This window comes from Labrus bergylta, chromosome 17, assembly GCF_963930695.1.
Source record: "Labrus bergylta chromosome 17, fLabBer1.1, whole genome shotgun sequence".
In the NCBI taxonomy this organism is placed as follows: domain Eukaryota; kingdom Metazoa; phylum Chordata; class Actinopteri; order Labriformes; family Labridae; genus Labrus; species Labrus bergylta.
Genome location: NC_089211.1, coordinates 25139426 through 25162967, shown reverse-complemented (window position 1 = coordinate 25162967; position 23542 = coordinate 25139426). Strand labels below are relative to the sequence as shown.

Genomic DNA, 23542 nt, shown 5'->3' with positions numbered 1-23542 from the left:
CTGAGTCATCCCACTTTTCTTTGATTTTCTTATCGTCTTAAAAAACTAGAGTTCTTGTTGTTACACATAAAAGTAACATGAGAACTAGATATCAGTGCAGCCAATATTATCCAGCTGATATTAACCTAATAAAGATAAATCATGATTTCAGCATTACTTTGCCACAAAAGAGACAAAAGTATATCAGTAATCTTTTGTCACACTTCAAACTAAGGTCACAATATTCACTGTAAACTAGCGGCTAATTAGCATGCTAACTATTAGCATAATGGCTGATATTGTACTGTATTATACTGTAGCTAAAAGGTCATTAAGAGTTTGCCCTCCTGATTCCTGCTTATTGATGGTCAGTTATGAAGTTTTTGAACATGAATTATGATCTTAATATGTTTTACTTAGTTTAGCTTCTTATAAGGGAGAATCATATTGGTGCAAAATCAACGTAGCAAAGACTTTTCTTTGATTGCAGCTCATAAATGTACAATATCAGCGGCCATATTGGAAAGTGGTTTTTCACCTCATGTATGTTTTCAATAATAATAACTCTTTCCACAAGTGGAAGTGTATATACCTAGTATTATTCTACTATTGTATTTTTTCTCCCTTTATTTAACTGATGTAAATATTTTTGATTTTTAACTTCTTGTTATTTTTGATAATTATATTCCTCTTTCTTGAGCTGTTGTGACAAAAAAAAATGTCCCCCATAGGGGATCAATAAAGTTTATCTTTATCTTCATCTCTTTAAATCAAGCAATCTTTTATTAGGGGGCGCTGGTTCATTCATGCATTTTAATGATCGGTCCACTTGCCGCCCCGACAGAAGGGTACCAAAAAAAGTAGGAGGGTACAGTTCCCTTATTTTGGTACCATTCCCAACTTTTGACAGTGGAAACGACAATAAACGGGTCCCATACCATAACAAACAGAACTGAACCTAACCGGACCGCTTGTAGGAAACGAGGCTTTAGCGATCTGTTTTTTCATCTTTTGTTTTAAAGAACCCTAACCCCAACCCTAACCATAACCCTTAACCAGCATCAGATCTCTTGCATGTCTCCAGCACACACATTGGGATGACTCTATAATCCAAGTTAAACTTTGAAACATGTGCTGCAGAGCAGTTTGTGAACGCTGTGAATTCAGCACCTATAAAAGAAAGCACCCAGCAGCACTTTGAGCTTTTTATTCACCGCTGATGCCCGAGGTGCTGACTCTGAGCTAATGTGAATTGAAAATAAATGAGGTGGAAATCAGATGTGGCAACACAAACACATGTTCTAACACCCACTTTGAAAATCACCACTCCAGAACGGGGAGCTCATTAGAAACCGCCGTGCGTCTCTCGATTGGTGTGTTAGCGTGCAGCCGCCACACCAGAGTCCATGTGTGTGATTTCACAGCGGGATGGGAGGGGGGACGGGGGGGATGGGAGGGTGTTTGTCTTGTCTCCAGAGGGTCTGTAAACACATTTCCTCGGCTATTTAACATCTGTCCTTTCTTGTAGGTTTTTCGCTTCAGGCACACGACGCGCTGGGCAAACAGAACGCCGGAGACACTCGGGGGAAATGAAACGGCTGAGATGGGCTGACGGAGGATCTGTGTGTGAGGTCTGCGGGGACGCCATTCCTTTCTAATTAGTCATAATGAATGTTGTTTGTTACTGAATCTGGAGAGACGGAAGGGTCATTAGAAAGACAGTCTGTTCAGGACATTAGTCGAGAGAAGCTCCCTCCAACGGCTTCATTTTCCATATCCAACATGGCGGCCATTTTCCTTTTTGACGCCATAGCAGGGGTGGAGAGCTCGAATTTATCAGAATTGCATCACAACAAAGATTTCAATCTTTACCAAGAAGAAGACTGGATAACAGAGATTTGCTGCGCTCGTCATGTCGCTGAATTGAAGTGGACGTGGATTAAACTTTAACCTTTCTTCATTATTCAGCATTTCATTTCATTCTGTCATGCCATCTGAAAGGCGTCTGATCCAACCTTCACAACAGGAGCTGACTAGACTCTTCTCCTCTGTCGCCCCCCGCTGGTGGAATGAACTTCCAAACTCCATGTGATCTGCAGAGTCCCTCTGCACCTTTAAGAAAAAGCTAAAGACCCAGCTCTTTCATGAATACCTACTAACTTAATGATGATGGTCTCCATATTATTGATGATGATGATGGTAATGACGATGGTTTTTGTTTGATAACGATGACTTATAAGATGGTTTCTATACTGATTAGAGCTCTCAAGAACTGCCCTCAATGTTGTGCTTTGCCTCTGGTCACTTCCTGTCAGCACCTGTGTGTCCAATCAGACTCAAAGCTGATCGTTTGCTCTTACTCACATTGTTCCCTTTTTTCTAGATCCTTGCTTGTGTTGTTCTTACTCTCTGATGTACGTCGCTTTGGATGAAAGAGTCTGATAAGTGAATTGTAGAATTACCTGTGTGTCATGTTGGAGCACGTGTTTGTATTTTTATGATCACTGATGATGTGCTGTGTGTCCTTCCTCTACCTTCCAGAGGATCCCTGGTGAGTCCCAGCTGGCTGATGATGTAACGAGGGATGTCCGTTTTGATGCCCTGACCCTCTTTAGCGTGTCCTTCAGCCGCCTCCAGGAGGTGGTAAAACTCTTCCGGGTCAAACTCCTGCAGACACAGAGAGGAACACTTTGGTAAATACGACTGATGGTTCAGGAGGGAAGGCAAAGTTTAACGACGAGCAGTCAGTGGTTTTAGAAACAGGAAGTACATTGATCGACTTTTTCGAGGTGGAAAAGAGACATATTGCTGCTTTTAGAGACGAAAAACAGCTGCTACTCTGATTTTAAATACATGAAATCACATTTCTGACCTTCCTGTTGAGAGCACAAACACACACTTTGAGGATACATTTGTGTTTATTTTTAGTCACTTTGAGGAAGTGTGACAACATCTGAGAACACAACAGGCGCATTATTATTAAAATATTCAGCAGTTGCAACGAGGAACGGTCCAGTTGAGTGGACCGTTGAGTTGAGTTTTTAAACTTTTTTATAACAAAGAGGGGAACTGTGGTACGATACACTTTTGCAAGCAGATTTAGACAAAAACAAACAATAAAACACACAAAACAAAACAAAAGGGTCAGTAAATAAAAATGAATGAATTAGAAAGAGGGACAAAAATAAGTAAATGAGCAAAAAGGAAATAAACATGGGGACAGTTTAGTAACAAAATGATGTAAAATAAAACTGGTGGGAGAGGTTGTACACATGGTGACGATTTTTTGATGTTTTTGTGATTTGAAACCTACCAGACACTCCAGCAGTCGAGCGGGTCGCGCTATGACGATGAGGATCTTCTTCACCAGCTCTCGGATGAAGTTGACCTCCTCGCTGTCCGATCTCTCCGTCGACTACACGGCAGCCAAAACAGGAAGTATTGGAGATCAGAGTTTAGTTACACTTTCACATTTCACTGGGATTTCTCTAAAAATAAAAACGAGACATATAGAGCGCCACAGGAATGAGTCCTAAAACCAGGAAGTAAGTTAGCATGTTAGCACCATGGGGTCTAACGTCTAAAAGTCAACGGGGATTTTGAATGTGTTTGTGGTTAGACTCCTGAAATAAGGTCTGTGGTTAACACAAGCTGAAGAGATGTTGGTGTTTTGTTAGAGCACATAAACTACGTTAGGTAATACCTCCACTTGTGAAGTTTGAAGTTTTTACTCGTCTTTAAAAAGGCGGTTGCTAACAAGCGGCTAAATGTGACTACAGTGGTTGTCGGGGACATTAAAGGTCATCACGCCGGACACAGAGGGCGGGAACTCTCTCACTAGTCGGAGATGTCTCCTGTAGGTTAGCTTTAGCATAACGTTAGCTTTTTACTTCTGTCGGCCGCATTAACGCTTCAAACATCATAAAAATGGCGTTCATCTGTGAAGATTATCCTGCTGAACAAAACGCCTACGCTTCAGAAACGTGTGTTTAACACAGAGTTTATTTTCTGCAATGATCCAAAATCCAATGAAAACATCCCAGAGGAGAATTCTGGTTAGACCCTCATGGCGATGCTACTTCCTGGTTGGCCTACAAAAATAAGTCACATGGTTTGTTCTCTATTGCAGCATCGTTCTGGAAAAAACAAACCTCCTGGACGAGCCTCTCCAGCTTGTCGGTGAGCTCGCAGAAGTAGCTGGAGGTGATGAGTCCGAGCCGGCTCTTCTCCAGACAGTCGCGGGCCAGTTCGATGATCTGGTGGTGGGCGAAGCCGAGCACGCCGTCCGCCAGAGGGAGGACGCTCTCTGGAGAGCTGCTGCGGATGATGTCCTGGATCCTCTCCTCCATCTGAGCCGTGGCCTGCAGGTAGCGAGAAGGGGGAGGAGTCAGCTTTGGTAATGCAGGAGATAATTAATGATGATGCAGCTCTGAGTCGTTACCTTAGGAAAGCGCTCCTTGTACACGTGATTCATCATGATAATCTCGTGGTCGTAACACGATGGCGATCTTCCAGGGCTGAAAGACAAATTGGACTCAAGTCAGCAGCAGATTTCAAACAGTAACCAGGTGAGGATAAACAGTGGAGGTGAGTCCGAGTACCTGAGGCTGCGCGAGCGGGGTCGCATGGCCGCGGCCCGGCGGCACTCGTCCCCGGAGATGCTCTCGGTGCAGAAGTGCTTGGAGAGGAAGTGCAGCTCGTCCGGCGTGGGCTGGAAGGGCAGCTGGTGCAGCTTCTCCTGTGATGAACAGGATGACTGGAAATGAAAACACATATATATTCAACATGAAAAAAAAAAAGCAAAAAAGACGACAAATTCCTTTAAATGGATGAAAAAAAAAACTGTGCATGCTAAACGGACAATTTCGGGTTCAGGCTGCGATTTTTTAATTTCACTTATTAGAGTTCTTGCCCCCTCTGCGCTGAGATAGAAGAGAGAGAAACGAAGGGGAACCGAGTGACAAGCTGAACTGACGATTTAACCCCGATTTTACATATGATATTCACCTTTTTATTGGTGTCTATGTCAGGATAACGATTTTCAAAACTTAACCGGTTTTAAAAAACGTGGGAGACCACAGACATCTTCTGAACGCACACACGAGACAGTCCAGCCAGACGGCGAGACCACACACCTGCCGATTGTAGAAAAGATTTCACAGACGTGGTCAAACATGACCTCAAAGAAAAACAAAAATGGAGGACGATCAACGTCGTCGTTTTTTTTGGGTCTTTAAATTTTTTTTTAGCTAATGTTGCTATCGTCTTGTGTTATGAATGTGCGTCCTGATTGGTGAGGTTATAAAAAGTAAATATTTAATGTTTATTTGTGTGTTTGTGTCATCACACTTCTGGACACCCCCCTGCAGAGGTCAGCGCCCCCCAGTCACAAAAAGTCTGGACACGCCCCTGCAGACACCAATAAACAACCCTCCCAGTCCAACAAATAGACCACTTAGTTCAAAGACAAGAATGGAAAACTCACAAAAAAATAAAATACAACTAAATAAAAATAAAGAGATAAGCGTGAAAAAATAAAACTACATTTGAGAAGAATAGTATCAAAAAAAATAAATATATATATATATATAAAATGACGAGACAAACATAAATAAAAAATAAAAAAAATGAACAAAAAACATGAATCAGGAATTAAAGTCGTTATGTGTATAGAACACAAGTAAATAGGAAAAACAGTCATTTGTGCTTCTTGCTGACTTAAACAGATTTATCTTTTTAATAACCTTCTGCCTCATTTATATGGGTTTCATTAGGGCTGAATAATTCATTCTGTGTGTTGTGGATCTCGCAAAGGCTGCAAAAAAAAAACATCCCAACAACCTGAAGGAAGCTTTTGTTGAAGCTTTCTCAGTGTGTCAACTGTGAAGGCCCCTACACACCGAGCAAGCGGCAAAGAACGACATGAGGCCAAAAAATTGTACTTGAACACACCGCAAAGACTTCAGCCGACGGCCAACCACCACGTACATTCTGCTCATGCATGAGAGGGGGCGGTAGTCCGTTGTTATGATACGAGAAGACCATTTTCACACCGTTGTCGCTCACCACTCGTATTATAGGTCGCCTACTAATCGAGAATAACGTCTGACTCCATGTGATCTGCAGAGTCCCTCTGCACCTTTAAGAAAAAGCTAAAGACCCAGCTCTTTCATGAATACCTACTAACTTAATGATGATGGTCTCCATATTATTGATGATGATGATGGTAATGACGATGGTTTTTGTTTGATAACGACGACTTATAAGATGGTTTCTATACTGATTAGAGCTCTCAAGAACTGCCCTCAATGTTGTGCTTTGCCTCTGGTCACTTCCTGTCAGCACCTGTGTGTCCAATCAGACTCAAAGCTGATCGTTTGCTCTTACTCACATTGTTCCCTTTTTTCTAGATCCTTGCTTGTGTTGTTCTTACTCTCTGATGTACGTCGCTTTGGATAAAAGAGTCTGATAAGTGAATTGTAGAATTGATAAAAAGGTGAAAATGGAGCTGGCGTTGTCAGTTCTTGGTCTTTTAGTGGAAAAAGAAAAGAAGAGGCGGAGGAGACAAATAAGGAGAAACCGCACTAATGGGTGATGGATACTACAGCGGCATGCTTAAGGGGCTTTCCTGAACCTGTGAGGAGCGCTGGAGAGAAATGAAACCTCCCAACAGCCAATCAGGGAGACTCCTCTCACCGACCGCCGAACAGAGCTGGACACACCGCACACACTCGGCCGATGATCTCCCTGGTGTGTCGGGGCCTTTAGAAGTAAATTAACCAAATGATTAGATAAAAAAAGAGTCTAAGTAATGTGTGAGCGTCTCTGGATTTTGTAGAAGAAGAAGAAGAGAAACTTTCTGCCTGATTGTTTCTGACGTGTAAATAAAATGAAGGAGCGTTCTGTTCCTTCCTCGGCGTTTTCAGAGAAGAAGACGAGAGCACATCTGTGTGAAAGATGTCAGTTTTTCACACGGAGAGCGGGGAAGTTAGCTGGGAGGCGATCAGCTGATGAACAGAGCTGTCAGAGAGGATTTCAAGCGCTGAGTGGATTCAGGCTGCGAGACGCTCCCCTCCTGTCAACTCTGTGAAGAGCGAGACTTCATCCGAAACATGACGGAGAAACATCAAATCTACAACTTCTCTTTTGAATGTTTGGAAGCTGAAGCTGTTAAATGTTTTATTTGAGACTTTTATATCATCACTTGTGTTTTATTATTCCTGACTGGTTCAACAAAGAGCATCGGGAGGGAGCGCTTTCACACCTTTGATCGTTTGCTCTGGTCTGGATCATTTGGACTCATTGGTACCATTTTTTGCGTAATTATGCTGCATTTATGTGGTGTCAGAAACATTGGGAAAAACAAGTTTCCGAGTTTCGGAAAATCGAAAAATAATGAGGTGCCCGACTTCCCGATCACATGGAGGGAAAATATGTTTTGTTAATTTTAACCTACTTTTTATTAATTCACGTATTTCACATCAACTTTTTGCTCAAATTTCACTTTTAACATAAAAATTAATAAAAATCCAAAGAAAAGGTACGAAGGGTTATTCCTTCATTACTCTCTTAATTTAATATAATTTAATTTACATACCTATTATTATTCCACTTTCCACTATTTTAGTCCTATGTATTCTTGTATCTTTAAAAAATTATATATAAAAATGTGTCAGGATGAACAAAATTTGTGATGAAATATGGCAACTTGTAATGCAGTAAAACAGCCTGCAATAAAGTCATGAGTTTAAGTTTGAACATGAGGTGTAACTGCAGCTCAAAATAAAAATGTTCTGATAGTTCAGGAGAAGGAGCAGGTGAATCCTCCTGAACCAGGACCTGCTCAGACACCCAAAACTGTCCCTGAAGCTCCGTCAGGTCGGCCTGCGGTCGCTAACAAACGATCAGTGATGATGGAGAGAGAGCGAGCGCGGTGGTTACTTCCTTCAGTTAGCTCGGATCGAGGTCGGTTTGTGCTCTTACAACAAACCAACAGCACCAGAGTTTGGAAAAAAGCCGACTGAGACCCACTTTTTCAAGCGATCTGTTTGCGGTTGTTCGGTCCGCATCACCGTTTGAGTGACAGTTGTCATAGCAACGCGAATGAACCGCATTAACTAACCGTTACTTGTTTTGACTTACAGGCAGCGAGGAACAGATCTCAGATTTCGAATGACCGGCGTCTCATCTCCTGAAGAAAAACTAAACATTAGCATCGTCTGAGTTTTTTTTAAGCTTCTTGTCGTCCTGATTTTTCGTCGCCCAAATGAACACTTTTTAAACTTCATGGATTATCGTGTTGGTTTGTTCGGCCGCTCGGCGTGTGTGTGCGTGGGTTTGATGCTTACAGAGACCGTGGAGCTCGGCGTGTTGGTTCCATATCCAGAGGAGGGAAGAGAGGCCAACGACCAGCGGCGCCCATCAGTCCTGTGTCACAAAAACAAAAGGAAGACAAAGAATCATCAAAACCAGCTCAGTCCAGAAACTACCAAAATGCTTTTCAGGGGTTTTTGTACAAAGACAAATATGGAAATCGTCTTCAGGAAGCAGACAAACGTGTTTCATTTCCATGTTTGTATTCACAACATGTTTTTAAGATGAGTGTGGACGTCTCTCTCTCTTGTTAGTTTAAATTACTCGGGGCAGAAATGAAGCCATAAAGGAGCTAAATGAAGACGTGAAACGAGGCGTCAGGACGATGTGAAATGAGACGAGCTGATGCGGGAGGAGGTCGTGAACTTTTAAGGAAATGAGGCGTTTATGAAAATTCAGGCCTGAAAATGAAATTACCTGTCTGCTCTGTGGCAATGACTGTGGATTATAATACAAAATACAGAATTACAAAATAAATATGTTTTACTGCTTCTGAAAGCATAAACAGACTCAACGAGCCGAACAAAAGAGAACAAATCACAACGTCAGGATTTAATCTGCTGTATCCAATCAGTGCTGTTTTATTAGCCCGACTCGTTCAGCCGCACATCGAGTAAATAATCTGTGATCGGGTCTTACCTTCGCGCAAAAGAGAAATGAGCAGAGGCACTGGGAGAGAAGTTACGAGGACTGTCCTGGGGGCTCGTTCCTGCAGAAGAAAAAAACAGAATTTAAAAAAAACGACCCTATCAGAATGATTTCACATTTTAATCTAAACAAAGACTTGGAAAGAAAAAACACTGATGGCTGTGCAGACAACATGGCAGAGATGTTTAAATTGGCTCCTTTCCTGCATGTCATTCCCTCCTCTCTCTTTCCCTGATTTCTGACTCTATCCTCTGTCCTCTCTCTCCATTAAAGACACAAAAAGCCAAAAATAAATCTTAAAAAAAAAAAAAAAAAGATGCTAGTTTAACTAAAGTAGAGAAGTGAATGATGTCTGCTGCAGAAACAAAACGTGTCGAGATGAACTAGAAGTATTACTGCCTCAGCTCTGCAGCAACAACTGACAGGAACCTTCTAGTTCCTGAAGAAGCCGTTCCTTGGATTTTCAAGCCAGAAGAGAGAAATATGTCCACTAGAGCTGGGTATTGTCCAAAACCTCACTATTCAATTCGATTTAGATTCTTTGGGTCACGGTTCGATATTGATCAATATGCTTCGATATCGATTTAATGATACATACAGCTGACAGGAATACTTAGATAACTCGTCAAAGCGAGACACTCAACCCCAACTCCTGCTGCTTTGTCTCTTTACTCAGCAGCCTCTACCATCAGTGTGTGAATGTGTAGGTGTGACCTGCAGTGTTAAAGCACGCAGTCAGAAGACTAGAAAATAAATATACAAGCTCAAGTCCATTTACCATTAACACGAGCCTACAGGCTTATACCCAATGCCCCCCTGGGATTAATAAAGCATCTCCAAGACAGACTGTGAGTGTGAACGTCTCATGTTTAGTTTACAGTCTGCTTTTTTTTTTCTTCAAAAAACAAAGTGATTAATACGCTTGAAAAGTTACATATTGCATCTTTAACTCACGTCATTATATCACAGAAGCGTTGTGCTTCAGCGGTATGAGGAACATTAAACTTTAGGGACCTCTGCATGGCTCTGATTAATCGTCATGTTTCCACAGCTGCACTGTAAAAACAAACCTGTGGTCCAGCATCAATCACACATAATTACACCCCTCACTGAGAGAGCGGACCCAACAGCTAATTAACCCCCCCCCCCCCCTCCTGCGATGACAAGAGGCGGGGCCCTTATTTTCCGTCCTGGGGAACAATGAAGGGGGCCGTGCCTCTTGTTAGTGATGAACGTCACCTTCTTTAATTGCAGTGAAGTTTGAATCACAGCCAATTAAAGACGATAACAGCGTCCTTTGGGAATCAGACTGCACCTGATTATCTACCGAGAAGACATATGGTGCAGGACAATAATGCTGCGTTTACAACTTTTTATCACCACAAATAAAGGTTTTAACTTCTAAACACACCGACAAGAGCTTAAAATATTAGAAAAACAACAAATCTCCAAAGAAAGCAGGATAATTATTCTAAATCAGGATTCTAAGCGAATGAACTCGGCTCAGTTTCCTCTTACCTTTGGCCCCAACATGACGAGCGAGCCACAGAGTTAGGTCCTCTAAAAGCTGAACACATTCATTAGAAAGACTATTCCGACTGTCCGAGTCCATTTTAAAGACTTGAGCTCCTTCGTTAAGAGATTATAAAAATTCAGTGCAGATACGGAGAGTTTGCAGCTCTGCGCCCCGCCGACCAATAGCAGGAAATAAAAACGCCCTGTGGTCTCCCCCTCTACTCCTGTGCATTTCCTCTCTATGGGGCAAACACTTCCTCCTCCGCCAGCACAATCACTGCCCTGCGACCCGTCAGAGCACGGAGAGATTATCACCTCGACAACACACACAAGTGACCTGAAAGATATCACCACTGGAAGGAGAATACAAGTTTAAAGGGTCCTTTAAGTTTCTGCATCCTCCGCTTTCAGGGGCATTAAACCTTATCATGAGTTTAAGGTAACTTTATATTTATCCATCTGATAAAATCAGGACCACGAGGGTGTCAGGTGACTTCTACCGTTCTGATCTGAAGCTCTGAAGCATGATTTAACATCATGTGTTTTGTATTTATTTTATTTATTTTATTTATTTTATTTATTTTATTTATTTTATTTATTTTATTTATTTTATTTAATCTTTCTATATTTTAAAATTCTATTTTATATATTGTAATATCTTCTTATTCTGTATTATTTAAGTTGTTGCTAGTTCTGCTTTATTTCCTTGTTAATTAGCACCAATACACCAAGTCAAATTACTTGTATGTGTAAATGTACTTGGCAATAAACCCAGATTCTGATTCTGATTCTGATTTTCAGACATTTCTCTGAGTCATCACTTCGTTTTGCACGACACAATGGACTGCATATCCTGTTCTTCTTTGCACCAACAGGGACACTGGGTCATGGGAACAAGTCATGCACATAATACAACAAAAACATGCACGTTTTATTTTATTATGGGATATGAATAAATGAACTCTTACCTGTGAGAGAGGACAGAGGCGAGTGGGGTCGAGGTAAACCTGAAGACTGGCCGCTTCCTATCAGGCTTTTTCTATTGCTCGTTCTGCAGCTGTGAAACCAAAAAGTCAAATATTAGCAAAGTGGACAAACAGATATTTAAAGAACAATTTAGAGCAAGAAGAATCCAAACTTTCAGAGTCAGACGTCTGAACAATCAGATTAGACGTATTAATACATTTTACTGGCTGCAAACACTTAAAGTGCTAACCCTTTGAAAACCTCCCGCAGGCTGCTGGATGCACAATCCTGCTTCAACTGATCATAAAAAAAACTCTGAAAGTAGACGCCCGGGATGAAGCAGAAACTTTCGGTTTTGTTTTTCTGCATCAAGATATTGAATGTTTGCAGCAATGTCACAAAGGAGCACAAGGAATTCCATGAAACGAGTCAGGACGCACATCAGGACACTCAAAAATCACCACTTTCGATGCTGCAGATGAAACCTTCAATTGGCCTTTGCACTGAGATTGATGAAAAAATGAGTCCGATTTAGTATTTTTGGTTGGTTAGGACACATTTACATCTTGAGACATCTTGATTCAGTCGTACAAAAAGCAGGATTTATATTCACATGTTAATACTGTGACTCACAGGGAGCCACTGTGATGGACAGTGTCCTGACTAATGGATGTGGCCGAGCTTTTCACCTTGACATAAATATAACCTACTTCAACATAAAAGCAGCTTCAGTGTTCAATGTTTCGATTAGTCCTGGGTTTTCACTTTTCAATGAGAAGCTGTAGGAAGAGGAACATAATGGAGCATGGATTCACTTCAAGGTCAGAGACTCAGTGACATCCTGTTACATAACCTCCTCAGAGAACTACAGCAATTTTCATCTGGCTTTTTCAACATGGCATTCAATTTCAGTTTCTACCCTCTTTATTTTCAAACTCATCGTGCTAAAAGTATTTTTTTCTTTTAGTGTGTGGAGAGTTTGGCTCATTCAGGCTGTGCTCTTTATTGATTGAACAGCAGATGTCTGCAACAATAACACACAACTGAGCACATGTCTCTTAATCAATTAATCGTTAAATATCAGCGAACATTTTTAATCAAAACATTTAACTTCCGAAAATTTGGTTTCCGTTAACGTCTATTTCATCAGCTCAACTCAGCTGTCCTCATTTGCTCCTGACTCTCTGAAGAGACGAGACTGCCGACCCTGTTTTTATCACTTTATTTCAACTGACACATCTGCTTCATGTGTGATGCAGCCGAAGAGGAAAGAGAAAGAATGTCCTGCTTCTACTCAGGCTCTCATTTGCTAAAGTAGCCTGGGAACAATGAATGGAAGGTCCTGATTTGTGCAATCAGGTGTCAATTCAGATATGAGAGTACATGAATAAGTACAAAGAATACAGTTGAAAATCTGGAACAACAACAGAGATTTTGAGGCAATCCGAGGTTCTTTATGGATGCTATGTGTGTGGATTAAATCTTTTACTGGATTTGGATCGTGGGGACTCTTGCAGATACAGCAGGACGGTTTTTGTTGGAATAGTTTGACCCGAAGAGAACAGCCGACCTTCAGACGGGAAGACTTGTTTGTTTGTCGGTGGTCTGACAGATGCGTAGATTGAGGCTGCTGTGTTGGTTTGACCTTGAAATGGTTCACACGGTTGGAATCACAAGAAACAAAGCTTTATCGAGACGTATAGCGTGGAGCATGGAGTGATACTTGAAGACAGCAGATGTGTAAATATCGGAGACAATGACAAAACAAACTTATAGCCAACAGGCGTCCCGCCAGAGGAGGTGATGTCAGAAAAGTTTCTATAATTTGTAGATTTTGACTCGCACACAGATGTGTAATTTAGAGTTTTCCAAGTCATCAGGGACCATTAAGAACCATTAACATTACATAAAGCTGTTGTATTTGTTGCGTTTTGATGATGCCGATAAGGTTAACATTAATTTCAAGTGTAAATTATCAACAGAATGAACTGTAATAATTACTATCGAAGTTAGCGACTTTGTTAAAGGATTCATGTTTAACCGAGTTCAATTTCTGAGTAACTGAGCCCACCTCTGCACTAGTACCCAAGATTAAATATCTTTCTGAAATGAAACAGGAATATGAGGACAAAACCAGGCATTTCTTAAAGCCAATTCTTCCAAAAGCCAAATCACTTTTTTGCGGTGTTCCACAAGGAAGACACGCGGTCCCACTTTAGTTTGAATTTAAAGGATTATTGAATAAAATTTGAAAGGCACAGGGACCTGTTCTGGAATCATTTAAACACCTCTATTTACACTAAGGATGCATTCTTCTTTTTATTATACAGTGTCTCTCCTAGGGTAGGGTAACCCTAACCCTAACCCTGAAAACACCTGGTGCGAATAAGAGTGTTTATAGCGGTAAAAAAAAGGCAGTACTGTAAGGTTACAGGAATAAGCCTCTTTCTGCACTGCCAGAGAAACATTAATGTAGGTGAGGGAGAGAAAATGAGACAGAGGAGAGAGAAGAACATGACAGAGTTAGAATAAGTGTCAGTCAGTCACTGTGTTGCAGCTTTGATCGCACAGAAAGATCACATGCACATGAGCTTCTGCAGTGCTGCAGAAACGCGTGAGCCGGCGTCCTTCATCTCTTTGTCAACAGTGCTGAGGAGCGGTTTGTTCTGGAGCCAGAGCCCTCAGAGCTTCAATGTCACAGCAGCAAGAGTGAAGCGGCAGGCAACTTTTTTTTTACAGGATCTGAAAATGGTGTGCAGAATCGTGTCTGACACTTCAGGCTGTGAATGCACTACAGCCTCGGTGTACAGTTTGCAAGCCCTCGATGGTCGAGAACACTTTGGCTTTTTTTTATATATATATAGCCGTTATGATAAAGGTATTTAAGTATTTCCTTCATCTTTGTTAAATTGTTCATGCTTGGATCTGCCTGGTTTCCCCTTTTTGGCTTGCTGTTTAAATTTTTTTGCATCAACTTGGGACTCACAATCACAATAATCAGATTAGGCGATCACAGCGCCATAAATCCGTGCTGTGTCAGACATAGCAGACTACACGGCGGTACCTGACCAATCATCAGGACCGAGGTGATGATGTTGGAAGGAGGAGGGTCGTGGCTAAATGACACCCGGGAAAAAAAGAGTCAGTGTAAACAAAAAACTGTATTTTCAACAATTTCAACATTCTTCTTTGGCATCACCATTTTGTAACTTTCGGGCTTGCAGAGCGCTCTGTGGTCTCACAGATCAAAAACACTGATGTGACTGAACGCATCACAGAAGGCAGACAATTTCTTTCACATGCTTGACTTTCTTGTATGTCTGTTGGAAGGAGCTATGATCTTGATTTTAACGTGTAATCTGACTTTGGCATTAGGTTTTATTGAATATAAACAATATTCAAGTTCTGAAAGTTTGCAGGATATCTGCTGCAACAAGTGGGTTTATCTTTTTTTCTTCCTTAAAAGTCATGTCTTTACAGGCTTTAGAAGAAGTCAGGTCACATTTTGTAGCTTGTTTACTTTGAGCGGATCCGACCTTCTGATGCTCTGGAGGCCAATATGTATAAAATATCTGAGAATCAAAAGCAGTTAGATCAAATGCTGAAATTATTTAAGTTGTAAAAGCGTCCCCTTTGGTTTCAGCTTTTCATCTTTTCCAGCACAGTAAAAAAACCTGATATGATGCACATCAGTATTAAAAACTGGCTGGCTTTGGAGCCAATCTCTGATTCCCACTCAGTCCAGTGGACGCTGTGTTAGGATCCACACAGGGCCTGGGGGACGGCTTCACTGCTCATGTTGGTGTTGATTACTTTTCGGGGGCAATTTCTCCGCTAATCTGATGAATTGATTTCACAATTGCACCCCAAATATCACTGCACAGAAGAAGGCAGCTAGGCTCCTGCTTATTTTGTGGGTAATTAGCCGCATGCTAATGTGATGATGGAGGTGACAAACAAATTGTGCCGGGGACAAATTATTAACCACCCAGTAGACATGATGGCTTAGCGTTCTTATGCTAACAAATTAGGAAGTGCAAATGTTGGAAAAAGCTTAAAAGCTTTAGAGAAATATCTGACATGAATGTTTATCTGACAAGAACAGTTACCGTCAAGCACCAGTGAGATATCTGACTTCAAGTTTTGGGCAATTTGGGGGGTCTGAATGAACAATATGTAGAACTGGTGTCCAGAAGATAAATCTGTAGTTCTTTTCAAACACTCCAAGTCCCTTAGTGGATGAAGTCGATGACGATGGAGCAGCTTTACTTTTGTAGTTTGTATTTTTATTTTGTAGGTAAAAAGTTAATGACTCCATCTTTAAAGTGTGAGCACATAATTCATGAGCTTTGATCGTGCGTCACAAACGCTTTTACTCGTACCGCGTGAGCCGACATTGCATCACGATCTTCCAGCGTATGCCCGGCCTTAACTGGCAGCAGAAGTTTCTCAATCTGCCCGTTTAGTCCCCCGCTAATGCTCCTTTGGTAACACGGAAATCCTAATTCATCCTCTTAATCATGAGGGGGAAACCCTGCTCTGACTGAAATCCCCGTTCATCCTTGTTTGCTCAAGTGGTTTGTAGGATCTAACCCACGCGAGCTGGCGAGTGCGAGTGTGTACACATGCCGTGCATCATTTATCACAACGATGAGGGGGTCGAGTGAAATCTGGTACACAGGTGCTCGGTGAAAGAGGATCAGATTTAACAAGATCTATTTATACGCTCTCAGTGTGGATTAAGCCAACACAGAGGCCCAATCAAGCCTCTTGTTGCTTCACCCTCTCGCTCTGTTTGTCCCATTAGAGAGTCGAGAGCCACTCAGAGACACATCACCGCCGCTCTCCTGGATCACTTTCCGCAGGTTACGATGGCACACAGGGCGCCTTCATCACGTTTGAAGCCGAGCTGAGCTTCGTTTTTTTTTTAGGCACCTCGGCGTCCAGAACGGCTCAGCGAGAGGAGAGGAAAACGCGCTTCTGTATAGCAAGGCTTTAAAAGTGGGGATAAAGAAAACCCTGGGCGAAGATGATAGGGAGAAAGTAGGCCAGTGTTGTGTGCTGTACTGCAGATGTGTGAGATCCGCTGGAACGGATCCATATGAGATTTACTCGTCTCGCTTATATGCAAAAACCCTCAACCTCATCAATCCCTTTGTTGCACTACACATGAAATCTCCACCAGTGCGGTTTATTCTACGGCTAAAAATATTCTGTCTTTATAAAAAGTTAGAAACACATCACATATCCTGTTTAACATGTTTTACCTCCAAACGTGCGTTCATGTCATCTTCTAGACCGACCTAGATTTGCTAGAACTCTTTAATCACTAAGTAGTCTCAATCTGTCAACAACAATCCTTAAAATGCAGCTTTTTTTTAAAATGTATTTCGGGCGCAAGAAGAGGCAGAAATAGATGAAAAAAAAAAACTTTTGATTTCACAAGTCTCTGAAATCTAAAAACGTCCGGTTCCTGACCCTCGTCAACAACAGAAGTCATGATTAATCTTTTTTTTTTCTCCGCTGTCAGAGCTGTCAGGTGAGCTGACAAAGCGACATGCCACAGAAATTGCTGCTGCATGGCTGACAAATTCAAAGTCAGACTTCTGACACACGAGGCTCTATTAATAGCATTTTTTTTAAAACTTGCTGCTTGGGGTAAAAGCAAAGCCGCTCTTTTTCATTCCCACTATCCACCGGAGACACTGCGTGCTACGATTTTTCTACATCTGAGGACGTGACATCGATCACAGCGGCGAGGCTCAGACCAATCTCATGTTTGTTAGTTTGCAAGGAGCTTCAAATTTAACAAAACTTTATTAAGATGGTCAATTTACCTGCAGGGACGAGCTCACATCCTGAAGCTTCTGAGTATGTAGACATTACTACAGAAAACTATTGAATGTAAATCACTCTCTTATTATTATTACAGTATTTTACCGTGTTGTATCCATTGTTGGCAGACGGCTGTTCATCATGAGTCCGGTTCTGTTCGAGGTTTCTGCCTCTTAAAGGAAGTTCTTCCTCTCCACTGTGACTTTGACCTTGAGGTAGCGACCTTGTTTGCAAACACAACGTCTAACATCTTGATTTTAAACTTGTTTATTCATTTTTTTAAAACTGTGTTTTGGGCCTTTTTGCCTTTTTCTGACAGCAACAGGAAATGTAGGAGTTTAGGGGACAACATGCAGCAGGGGGCCGATGTTGAATTTGAACCCAGGGCAGCTTGAAATATAGTCTCTGTACATGGGGCGCGCAATCTAACCACTAGGCTACTGGCACCCGATTTATTCACCTTTTGATTCCTTTTTTAAACATTCTGGGGGACAAAACGCTTTGTGATTTTCTGATTTTAGATTGTTTTTTTTTTTTTTGTTAAATGGAAATAAAGCTTTCTAAAAAGTCTTTGTCTGGTCTGATGATCGAATACAAACAAAATGATGCTATAACAATATTTGTTTTCTGAACATGATGGACATTTCAGTGACTCCAGTTTTTAGTTTTTATCATCTTGAATCAGGAATCAATATTTGGTCAAGAAGTGATTTTCTTTCTCTGCCCTCGCCTCCATATGATCATAGTCACCTTCACCTTCATCTTTAATCAATCAAGCTTTTTTTATAACATATTATATTACACAACAATTTTCTTACAAATCAAATGCAATTCAAAGAGCTTCACAGCGAGTCACAAAACATGGTCCAAACAAAAACGGGGGTCGTGTTGTAGTACTCGAGTTTGGTCTCGAGAGACCACTTTTTAAAGGCCTCGATCTCATCTCGAAATGGAAAGCAATTTTACTCCGTCTCAAACTGGACTGACTCCGGATTTTAAATCAAGACCAGTCAACGTTGCCTGACGGCGCCCATGCCCTGAACACAAGATGATGATTTTCCAGTGAGATTTTTGGTCTCAGTCTTGACTCGGTCTCTGAGCACTCTGGTCTCGTGGATGTCTTGGTCTCAGTTAGTCTGGTCTCGACTACCACACTTAGTAGAGTAATGTCCCCAACAGTGAATCAGTTTTGCTAACAGAATGGTCGATGATAGTGAGATGTTCACTTAAAGCATGAGTGTGAAAGGAGGCAGTGATATCATGAGATAGGAAAAGAACATTTTTACACTCTTTACATTTTATCCACTTTAGTAACATGAGAATCCTGAACAGCTCTGTTTCTTTCATATCTCATTTTGTTGTTCTTTTATTGTGTTTTGGCGACGTGAGCGTATGTTTCCTGTGATGATAAAGCCCTTTAAAAAGCAGGTTTATAACCATCAGGAGGCATCCGCACATCCAACTGTCTCATCTCTCTGCACAAACAATCACCGATAACCACTCAACTCTTTTTCAACTGTTCAGAGGATCACTGATAATCCGCAAGTAAATCTAATCTAATGTCATTCAAATCGATATTTGAAGACACATCGCGGACAAACGCGGCTGAGATCTGTCCCTTTGGGAACGCTTCAGTCCCCCCCCCCCAGTACAAACACAAATCACACAAAGGTTCTCATGCTCTGATGCAAGACGTCCAAAAACAGCCTGTATCTCCTAGTTAAGCTCCTGTGCCATTAGAAATGGGTCAGGGCGGGGATTAAAAATAAATATGAGTTATACTGGCTCAACTCAAACCATACAGTATACCAACCACTGGGATCAAGTGGCTTAAGCTGTAAAGTGGGTCTGCTCTCTGAATCACATGAGCCGAGCAAACCTCTGAACCAAAACAAACCTTTGTGTTTGGAGACCTGAGGAGGGTTGAAGGGGTGAAGCAGTGACAGTTAATGATGGCGGGAAAGACGTTTAACACCTTCACCAACATCAACAGAAAGAGGTCACACACAGAATATTCAGCATTTCCTCTTCCCTAAATGTTCATGAGAGGGGGGGGGGGCATGAAGGAAAGCACACATCCTGTTGGTAACACAAAACTCCCTCAGCGCCAAACATTCAATTAGAGTCACAAAGCGATTCAAACACAATGGGCGAGCAGGGAACACCCAGCTCCTTATTCATGGTGACCCGATGTAAACACAAAAACAAGCCGCAGGAACTCTGCATGTCCACTCATGTTTGTCTGACTAGTCTCCGTATCTGATTGAAACTTTTTATAGGATTCTGTCTCAGGTAAATAAAGGACGTGAAGCTGATCTCATGGTTACCTCTTAGAGCGACGCAGGCGGGCTCCGCTGAAGAAATGCGGCATGTTAAAGTTGGACAGGACCGTCCACAGGCTGGAGTCTGACATCGTGTCCGAGTCATGCCAGAGGGGCAGATGCAGGGGGGGCTTCTGCGGACCGGGGGAGGGGAAGCGAGGGCTCTCGGGGTTCAGGAGGATGCGACCCGCCGAGCCGTCCTGACTGACACTCCTGCAACAGCAGTGCTGCTTCGCTCCAAACTTCCTCTGCACAGACACATCTGCAGCCAGCTGCGGCATAAACACACACACACACACACAGCGCCAGAGAGGACACGCTGTCCTCCTCTGTCCTCAGATGAAAAAAGAGTAATCCAGCGAGGGTCCTGACGAGAGAGAGGGAGGGAGCTCAGGTGTGATGTGACACCTAACACCAGCTGACTTTGTGTTTCAGCGTCTCACTGCGACCGACTTCTCTATCCCAAACGCTTTACATGCTTCATATCATGTAACAGGCAGATACCACTTCACATCCTGTGCAGGGGGGGGGTTAGCACACCAGAGGGGCGCTGCATCATCAGCAGATGCCGCTGTGCACAAACTGGCACCCCTCCAAAAGTTCGGAGGGTCAGTGTGTATTAAGCAGGATGTGTTTGAAATGGAAATCAGGAGCTTTTTTTTTTTTTGCACGGTCGTCGTCTTCTTCTTGCTGCGGGGATTCTTCCCCTCAGCTGTTCACCAGATAAAACAGTCCCAGAGTCATCCATTCAACTTTCTCGCGTTTTCTCTTTTGACCTCTACAAACGAAGACGCAGCAAATTAAATGACTTCATTATTTAAAAAACAAAAAAAACATGCACGATCTGAATTTTTTTAAACGCATATACTGCAGATTTACCAAAATGTTGTGTAACCTGTTTTGGACAGAGCTTGTTAAAAAAAAAAAGAAGATAAACAAGGTCGGAAGAGCTGAAGACACACACACAGAAGCAGAGAGTCATCAGGTCGGTGATGAATTCGACTTGTGAGTCCTGCGTGTATGTGTGAAGGTTCAGAGTGATCACAGCAGCCTGCACAGAGTGAAGTCATATTTAGAGGAAGGGGCAGCAGCTTCCCCTCAAACAACAAACAGGGAAATATTTCAATCTGTAAAAACAGTAAAGTCTTCACCAGATCTTGGTGATGTTGATTCAAATCCAGAAGAGGATCCTTCATCTCACACCGCCGCATAGAGGTGGTGACCGCTCCTTGCTAAGTGCTAATGCTCTTTAACTCAGTAGCACAACAAATAGAGCAACAAGCAATTCAGCCAGACGACTGGAGTAGATCCTGAAGTGTGTACTCATTCAAAAGTAGACTTTGAATCATGAATCCCAAAGACTCCCAGCCCGACTGCTGCAGGATCAAAGCCCACAAAAGTCCAGACAGCTCGATGTGTCTGTGTTAATATTTCTATCGTTTGTGAAGTGAAGGGCAAGAAATGTCATCGTCATCAAAGCATCAGTTAGTGCTAATTAGCATAGCATTAGCTAGTGAATGTTAGCTAACGATCGTATCAGGATCTGTGTCAGCTTTGAGTGAGCGGCGATGTGAGAATATTTAGATCGAGTGAACGCGATCTTTGACGTCAGGATGAGGAAGAAGTCGGTTCTTTTTGTTCCCTCAAAGGGGGCAGCGGAGCCCCCCGAGCGCGTCTCCTGGTCGGTTAGAGCGTCACATTCAACGTGCATTACATCACATAGGTGGACGCCGGGACCGATAACTTCTGCATAGCGTGCAGCGGCCGGGCTTTTCAACAACTGTGTGAAGTTATGAACTGACATTTTAATGTTTACTAGTATCTCAAGTTACAACTCTGGCATTCAAGAGACAGAAAAGTTCAGCTCTGCAAACAGAAACAAGACTGAGCTGTGTGTGTGTGTGTGTGTGTGTGTGTGTGTGTGTGTGTGTGTGTGTGTGTGTGTGTGGTTGCTGTAATCACATGATTGATGGAGCGAGGCGTGTACGTTACATTTTGCAACCAGCATCAACACATTCATCTGGTCTTATTGAGCTACAAGTCGGTACAGTTACACCCATCGACCTCCGCTCAGCGAGGAACAAACAAACATAAACAAACATAAACAAACATAAACAAACATAAACAAACATAAACAAACGTAAACAAACGTAAACAAACGTAAACAAACTGGCATGTTGAAGATCGGTAACTCGATCCAATCTGAAGGGCCTTGGATTAAAATGAAGGTCATTTGAGGTCAAGTTCAGTAAACAAAATGGACGGTTATAACTGAGTCTAAAGTCTCAGATTTAGAGACCCCGCCCCTTTAATGTGATGTCACTTCACATTAATTAATTGGCATTAGTCTTGAGTGATTAATGTGTTTGGTTTTTTGTTTTTAAATGGCCCCATTGTTAAGAAGTGAATATTTCCTGGTGGTTATGATGACGCTTCGATTCACGACGAGTAGAAATGAAATCTTGGTCACATTTACCATCTCTGCAAAACTGTCATTATACTGTAGTGTCAGACTCTGTGGCTTTGTACGTAACCATGGATACGTTGAAACATTACACAGTGATTCCTGTCGCTAAGTCCAACATTAAAGAACGTCCTTTTCATACCTCGTCTCCTGAGACTCTTCACCTCTTCTGTCTGAAGTCTTCACACTGAGTGAACTGTATGAAGGGCAACTCAGGAACATCTCAGGGGCAGAGTGTCCTGAAACGTTTTTGAAATGTTTGGGGGTGCATGTGAGAGAAAACACTAAACAGTGGGATTGTTTTTAGGTCTAGCAGTCAAAGAGAACAGGAAGTGGTTCAAAGAAGGAACCTCAGTAGGAGACAGGAAGTGCTCAGTCAGAGCTGAAGACCTCCAGGATGCTGCAGATTATTCCATCACTGACAGAAACCATTTCAGTCATGATGAAGAGAGAGTGTGTGTGTGTGTGTGTGTGTGTGTGTGTGTGTGTGTGTGTGTGTGTGTGTGTGTGTGTGTGTGTGTCTCTGCAGAGAGGCCAGTGTGACAGCCTTCACTCTAATTATGGCTCTGCTCTGTTTCTGCGCTCCACATTAGAAACGATGGTTCACAAGGTTCAAAGTCAAACCTGCACAGAGCAGCATGAAGAGGAAAACCAGTGTGACATCACGGGTTACTGTCCTCACACTGACGCAGTAACCAATCAGCTGCTGACTAAAAGGTAGATGAACAGAGTCTATAGAGGGACCATGCACCCCGATTTGACTGGGACCGACCTGTTTTTGAGCTCCTTGTCCCAAGTCCCCATAAATGTCTATAAAACACTAATATGTCCCGGTGCTTAGCTTCCCCTGTCCTGATCTTAACCAACCAAAACAATCCACCGTGCTTGCAACTTTGATTTCATCTGAGAATAGAATAGATGTTTATTCCCATTTGCACAGGTACAGGACAGTACAGGTACATTGGAATTTTTTGTGTGTTTCTCCCTGAGTCAGCTTCTACAAAAAAGTTAAAATTATATATAAAATAGAATATCATTATAAGAAAAAAAGAGTAGAAAAGTACAAATAAAAAAAAAATAAAACAATTAATACGTTTTAGTGACAGCTAAGTAAATTAAAATAAACTGTACAGAAGCTATACACTGTATTAAAGAAAAGATATAATACAAAAAATAACAAAGGGGAACACTGTACAATGAAATGAAAATATAAATATGTTTCCTTGAGCGTGTGTCAATCAATTTCGGGGCTGAAACTGTTGCTAAGGACCGGCTGTGTAACGACAGGTAGACAGAAGGAAGTCAGCGATTTCCAAAGAGCTCCAGGCGATTTACAGCTCCCTTCAAAAAGTACCAACCAATGAAAATGCTGCGTTTTGCACACACTGCAGGTGACTGATTTCAGTCGCCCACGGTGGAAATGGCGACATGCAAAGCCATG

At 42.1% G+C, this 23542-nt stretch overlaps 1 protein-coding gene across 5 annotated transcripts in view; it reads right to left on the bottom strand.

Annotated features, from left to right (window-relative positions):
* The window catches only part of mast4 (microtubule associated serine/threonine kinase family member 4), a 129383-nt gene that overhangs the window by 21087 nt on the left and 84754 nt on the right, over positions 1–23542 (bottom strand). For 4 of the 5 annotated variants that reach the window (XM_065965306.1, XM_065965308.1, XM_065965310.1 and 1 more), the window contains 8 exons: positions 11484–11572; positions 8992–9061; positions 8328–8406; positions 4581–4735; positions 4421–4496; positions 4131–4340; positions 3293–3394; positions 2514–2646 (listed from right to left, as the gene is read on the bottom strand). In XM_065965306.1, coding sequence (XP_065821378.1) covers positions 2514–2646; positions 3293–3394; positions 4131–4340; positions 4421–4496; positions 4581–4735; positions 8328–8406; positions 8992–9061; positions 11484–11572 — 914 coding nt within the window. The remainder of the gene's footprint in view (positions 1–2513; positions 2647–3292; positions 3395–4130; positions 4341–4420; positions 4497–4580; positions 4736–8327; positions 8407–8991; positions 9062–11483; positions 11573–23542) is intronic. The other variant, XM_065965307.1, reaches the window with a different exon arrangement.